The following is a 5,086-nucleotide window of genomic DNA, read 5'->3' as shown; positions in this document are numbered from 1 at the left end:
TTTTGTTTAGCTTATTTTTTTTTTTTTTTTTTCTGGTGCAATTGATTTTTGTTTACAACGAGTAGGTTCTTTTTGTTTGTTTTAGCTTAGGTTGGTTTTTGTTTTGTTTTTTTGTTGTTGTTTTTTGGAGTGGGGAGCAAATTGATATTTGTTTACGTTATTTTTGTTTAGTTAAACTTGTTTTGTTTTTGTTGTTGTTTTTTTGCGCACATTTTTGTTGTAGTTTTGGTTCTGTGGTTTAGTTTTATTTTTTTAAGGTTTTATTTGTTTTGTTTAATCTGTGGATTGTTTCGATTGCATTAAACCATGTACAAACATTAATTTTCCCTTTCATCTAGGTGTATAACATTTATTTATTTATTTTCAGAGAATGATATTTTGCATTAACTTGAGTGAATTATTTTTTCTGCAACTTTTTGCTCTATATATTCGCATTAGACTTGGTGTGTATAGGCTTTCAGTCCTCCATATTTCAGCTCCAGATGATCTGTATATAATCCCGATTGGATATTCGTATGCAATTATGAAGCCCATATTAATACCAGTTTGCATACTTCTATGAGAATAGTCAGTATGTAAGGTGTGTACTGTGCCTAACAATGAAGAATTTGTACTAAGTATGAAGTAACCCACTGTCTGTAATATCATAAAATTATATGTCATTATATATGATTAATAGTATGCAAGTTGACATTAAGCCCAAAAGGCACAACTTCCCTAAATGTATATTTTTTAATTGTAGTCGTCTTTAACAGCGGAATGGGAAGACATGGATGTTGTAGTGCAAAGCTGTTTCCTGATTCACTTTAAATTGATTTTGTGGTTGTTGTTGTTGTTTTCAGTGGAGAATGGGGAGCACTGTGACTTCACAATCCTTCGAAACATGCTCATCAGGTACATAACCCTGTTTCTACACCAGCACTAATAGCTGATGATGGAGCTGACATTCTCATGATTCCTCCAAACTGACCCCTGATCAGTCAGAAACATCCATATTAGAGCGATTCATCTGTGGCCCACTGTAATAAACTTTTGTGTGAAAGTCTGTAAGATTGAAAATGTTTAAAAGAAGTCTCTTCTGCTCACCGAGGCTGCATTTATTTGATTAAAAGTACAGTAAAAGCAGTAATATTGTGAAATAATATTATAATTTAAAATAACTGTTTCCTATGTGAATGTTTAGTAAAATGTAATTTATTTCTGTGATCAAAGCTGGATTTTCAGCATCATTACTCCAGTCTTCAGTGTCACATGATCCTTCAGAAATCAGTATAATATGCTGATTTGCTGCTCAAGAAACATTCTGATTATATAAGACAGAGTTGTACATACTGTGATATAAATCTGTCATTTATTTGTTCTCCTCAATCACAGAACTCACATGCAGGACCTGAAGGACGTGACCAACAACGTCCATTACGAGAACTATCGCAGTAGGAAACTGGCCGCGGTCACTTACAACGGCGTCGACAACAACAAAAACAAAGGCCAACTCACAAAGTGAGTGGTTTCACTAATACATGCTCGAGAGCCTATTTTAAGCCATACTTCAATAAGTGTACACAAGCATGATTGCTAGGATTTTCTGATCCCCATATCTGATCACTATAAAGGATCAGTGTGTAAAGACGTCTAAACCTGGACCCCAGAGCTAGACTGACACATGCTAATAATGCTGATAATAAGTCAACGCAGTGGTACTGAACCAGTCGACACATCCAGGCTTCCTAACAGCCACAGCGGTTCACGCTCAGCACAGACCTGTCACTAACCCTCAAATATAGTCCAAACGCTCGCTAACAGCCATTCACATCCACCCTCAAGAGCCTCCATCTTAACCAAAGCATAAGAGCGGCCAAAAGTACATGATTCAGCTGCTAACGTTGTTTTTTTTCTCTAACGCACGATGCAGTGTGAGCATGCTAAGTGTTTGTGTTTTCTGATTTTTAGATCTGACACAGTTGATGGCATGTAAGTGTCGTGCACAAGTTCATGTTTGTCTCATCCTCTCCTCTGCTCTCTGTTTTTCCCTCTTTCTCCTCGTCTGTTCACGTTCGGAGTCGGGCGTCCTGCTCAATGTTCACTAGTGTGTGTAGCTGCAGTTCCAGCTTTGTGTTAGGGACATTGTCAAACTGCTGTTCTGTAGCACGTGTGTCCTCCTTTAGCCAATTTAAGGACGCTTATCCTGCTTTCTGTCAGCTGGAAGACTTGAAAGTAAATTAAAAGTGTTTGTTAAGAAGCTAGGCAACTCAGGACATGTTCATGGTAAACTATTTTGGAAACTGCCTGACAGGAGTAAAGGTCTGTACACACCAATATTTGCATAATTTTGAAATAAAGTGTCTTTATAAACACTTTCACACAACTTTTTTTTTTACCAAATGAGTATGTTACTTTGTTTTTGGGATTATTTTTATTTATTTTATTTATTTATATTCTTTTTTTTTTTTACCAAATGAGTATCTTAGCTTGTTTTTGTGATTTTTATTTTATTTATTTTATTTTATTTATATTTTTTTTTTTAACCAAATGAGTATGTTAGTTTGTTTTTGTGATTTTTTTCTACCAAATGAGTATGTTAGTTTGTTTTTGGTTTTGTTTTTTTTTTTTTTTTTTTTTTACCAAATGAGTATGTTAGTTTGTTTTGGGGATTAATTTAATTTATTTTATTTATTTATTTATATTCTTCTTCTTTTTTACCAAATGACTATGTTAGTTTGTTTTTGGGATTATTTTTATTTTATTTTATTTATTTTGTATATTATTATTTTTTACCAAATGAGTATGTTAGTTTGTTTTGGGGATTATTTTTTTTATTATTATTTTGTTTTTTATTTATTTATTTTTTATATTATTTATTTTTTTCCAAATGAGTATGTTAGTTTGTTTTGGGGATTTTTTTATTTATTTTTTTGCACAGCAGGTAATTTTGTGTGTGTGTTATTTTTTTTTCTCTTTGTTTTGTTGTTGTTTGTTTTTTTTAACTGGAGTTTTAGGGTTCAAACAAATCCAACCTAATGAGATCAGGCTCAGCGGGTTGAAAACACTTGCTATAAGCGTTCCCTGTCGACTCAGGGTTTGATTCAGAGTTTGGGATTAACTGTGGAGCGCGTCAGTGATTGATTTCTTGCGTTGACACGATTCACTTCTCTGCTGAAGATTAAGAGATCGTTCTGAAAAACATCATGAATTTAAACGCATTTTCAAGGCAGAAAGAACCACCGCTGCTGCTGTCACAAAAGTTTGAGAAGACAGCTGCAAGAAAATATGATTACATTAATGCAAGTGTATTAACTAAATTTAAGTAATATTTTATGTAGGTTCACAAAGAGCTTAAAAGAAAAACATGCAAGTTTAGCCATTTTTAAAAGCTTCATATATTCTACAGCTTTTATTTAAAGTAATATAAATTAAAAGTTGAAAATTAATTGTTAAAATGCTAAATGCTAATGAATTAAGGATATAATAAATCAAATTAATATAAATGTAAAAAATAATTAGCAGCCGCAAAAGCTGGGCAATTTTGGCAACGAAAACTTCTAAAAACCAGTCTTATTAAAACAAACAAACAGTTTGCTCAAACTAAACTCAAATTTAGCTTCATGAAAAGCAACACAGGTGATCTGTTTGGTTTGTTTGTTTTCATTGAGTAGGTCATTTTTGCTTTCATTTTTGTTTAGTTTTATTTTGTTTGTTTTTTGTGGACTGTGATTTGGGTTTTGTTTTGTTTGTTTTATTTGTTTGTTTTCATTGAGTAGGTCATTTTTGTTTTCATTTTTGTTCAGTTTTATGTTGTTTGTTTTTTGCGGACTGTGATTTGGGTTTTGTTTTATTTGTTTCAGTTTGTCTGTATTTTTTTAATTGAGGCATGGAAAAACATGCATTTTTACTTTCATCCAGGTGTGTAACTGTTTTTCAGAGAGTAATGATAATTTGCATTCATTTTTTTGTTTCTGCAAACTTTTGCTCCATACTGTATATTCTCATTAGACTCTGTGTGTACAGGCCTTCAGTCCTCCATAATCCAGCTCCAGATTATCTGTATATAGTCTTGACTAGTTGTGTGTATGTGATTTTTGGATGGTTCATTTGCTGTGAGTGTCTGATAAGCGGCTGCACACTAACACAGCTGCAGCTTACTAACTCAACCTCAGCACACTGGGTCCTAAAGTCTTCCCAGCAGGGTCCTCTCTTCCCTACTGCTCCTGCATCACGGGTCTATTTGTCTCTAAAACTCAATCAGGCTCTTTGAGTAAACCGTCTAATGAATGCGTGCTGTGCATCTGCCCGTGCGATGCTTCTGCTCGTGTGTGTGGATGTGAACAGGAGCCCACTGGCACAGATGGAGGAGGAGAGGAGAGAACATGTGACGAAGATGAAGAAGATGGAGATGGAGATGGAGCAGGTGTTTGAGATGAAGGTCAAGGAGAAGATCCAGAAACTCAGAGACTCTGAGGCAGAGGTACCACCAGCAATCACCAACAATTCATCGTTGAAGACAGTTTCTGCTGTGTACTCTTCGGAAATGATTATGTTATGTTATGGAGTCTGAGTTCCCTCTGCTGCTGTGGTTTCGTCTGTTCAGCTGCAGCGGCGTCATGAACAGATGAAGAAGAACCTGGAGGCCCAGCATAAGGAGCTGGAGGAGAAGAGACGTCAGCTCGAGGAGGAGAAGGTCAGCTGGGAGGCCCAACAACGCATGCTGGAGCAGCAGAAGCTGGACGCTTCCAGGTACGCACTCGTTTACAAGGACACACCAGAGCTCTGCTGCTAAACCTAGTGAGCTGTCTAAGGCAGAATTGCATGCATCCTTTATGCATAAGGAAATCCCAGAATGCATCGCATCACACTTTTTATTGTTATTATTGTGAAATATTATTACTATTTAAAATAAGTGTTGTCTTTCTGAATGTATTGTAAAATGTAATTTATTCCTGTGATCAAAGCTGAATTTTCTGCATCATTCCTCCAGTCTTCAGTGTCACATGGTCCTTCAGAAATCAGTATATGATGTTTTGCTGCTCAGTTATTTTTGGTGCTCAGTTATGAATGATATATATATATATATATATATATATATATAATT

The 5,086-nt window shown here is 35.1% G+C and overlaps 1 protein-coding gene across 2 annotated transcripts in view; it reads left to right on the top strand.

The window, feature by feature from the left end:
• Positions 1-5,086, top strand: part of LOC107748356 (septin-7-like) — a 63,611-nt gene that overhangs the window by 56,927 nt on the left and 1,598 nt on the right. The window contains exons 12-13 of one of the 2 annotated variants that reach the window (XM_016563123.1): positions 4,327-4,462; positions 4,586-4,731. In XM_016563123.1, the coding sequence (XP_016418609.1) occupies positions 4,327-4,462; positions 4,586-4,731 (282 nt within the window). Of the gene's footprint in view, positions 1-842; positions 895-1,374; positions 1,451-4,326; positions 4,463-4,585; positions 4,732-5,086 lie in introns of those variants that run through there. The other variant, XM_016563120.1, reaches the window with a different exon arrangement.

The sequence above is a fragment of the Sinocyclocheilus rhinocerous genome, unplaced genomic scaffold (assembly GCF_001515625.1).
Source record: "Sinocyclocheilus rhinocerous isolate Xijiao unplaced genomic scaffold, SAMN03320098_v1.1 scaffold1281, whole genome shotgun sequence".
NCBI lineage: Eukaryota > Metazoa > Chordata > Actinopteri > Cypriniformes > Cyprinidae > Sinocyclocheilus > Sinocyclocheilus rhinocerous.
This window is presented reverse-complemented; position numbering and strand designations above follow the sequence as displayed.